The 1,255-nt window shown below is 20.4% G+C and overlaps 1 protein-coding gene across 1 annotated transcript in view; it reads right to left on the bottom strand.

The window, feature by feature from the left end:
* Positions 1-333: 333 nt before the first annotated feature.
* The window catches only part of PGSY75_0931300 (putative asparagine-rich antigen), a gene marked incomplete at both ends in the record, with an annotated part of 924 nt that continues 2 nt past the window's right edge, over positions 334-1,255 (bottom strand). Inside the window, one exon of the mRNA XM_018785717.1 lies at positions 334-1,255. This exon is cut by the window's right edge and continues 2 nt beyond it. Coding sequence (XP_018642058.1) covers positions 334-1,255 — 922 coding nt within the window.

Raw genomic sequence — 1,255 nt, 5'->3', positions numbered from 1 at the left:
ACAAATTATAAATATATATAAATATATATATAAATAAATATATATATATATAATATATTTACATCACAGTAAATAAGTTATATAAAAACATAACGAATTACAATGAAAAAGAAAAAATGACATTTCTAAGAAATGATGTAAATACTAAATTGTTTGCTTTTCAAGTAAAAGAAAAATACAATTTTCTATAAAACATTTAAAAAAAAAAAAATGTAAAATATATTTTTTTTTTTTTCAAATTTGTAAATTGGTATATATAATGTATATATATTATATATATATATATATATATATATATGTTTTTTTTTTTTTTTTTTTTTTTTTTTTTTTTTTTTATTCATTTTTGTTTATTTCTTCATCTTTAAAATTTGTTAAATAATCAAACATTTTTGACAAATAATTTTCTGAAACATTAGGAAATAAATCAACACCCACAAATAATGTTGTACAGTTATTATTAAAACCATCTTTTTTTTCATCTATTGTAACAGACATATATCTTGAAAAGTCTCCGACTAATCTAAATTTTTTTTCACTATATGGACTGCTATAATTATTGGATACATTTGCATTTTCATTATCTATTTCATAATTTTTTTTATTATTATTAAATTCCAATTCTTTTTTTCTTGCACATTCATCAAAACTTTCATCAGAACAACAATCACGTTCATGAGATTTTGTAGGTGTATTAGGAAGTTCATTTTCATCTAATCTCATATGATTATATGGAATTGTATTTGCATCAGATTTCTCATGATCATATGGAATTGTATTTGCATCAGATTTCTCATGATCATATGAAATTGAATCTTCATTAGACTTCTCATGATTATTTGAAATTATATCTTCATTAAATTTCATAGAATTTTGTACATTTTCATTTGAATTTTTACTTTGAAATTCTTGATGATGGTCAACATTTTTTTCTTTTTCATTATGGGTCCTTATATGTTCTTCATTTTTCTCTTTTTCTTCTTCATAATTATTTTCTGTATTACTATTTTGTTTTTCATATTCTAAATGATTTAAATTTTTGTTAATATCATGTGAATCATCACTTTCATTTAAAATTTTATCATCGTCATTATTCATATTGATTTTATCATCATTTGATGAAGATGATACATTCCTTTTTCTTCTAAAATTTATCTTTTCATCATATGAAGAAAATTTATTTGCACTTGCATTATTCAAATAGTCTACTGAACAAAAACTGAAAAAATGAGATCCGAAGGTACTTGCCATAGCAAGC

The sequence above is a fragment of the Plasmodium gaboni genome, chromosome 9 (assembly GCF_001602025.1).
Source record: "Plasmodium gaboni strain SY75 chromosome 9, whole genome shotgun sequence".
Taxonomy (NCBI): domain Eukaryota; phylum Apicomplexa; class Aconoidasida; order Haemosporida; family Plasmodiidae; genus Plasmodium; species Plasmodium gaboni.
Note: the sequence above shows the minus strand (reverse complement) of the source record. Positions and strands in the feature narration are given on the sequence as shown.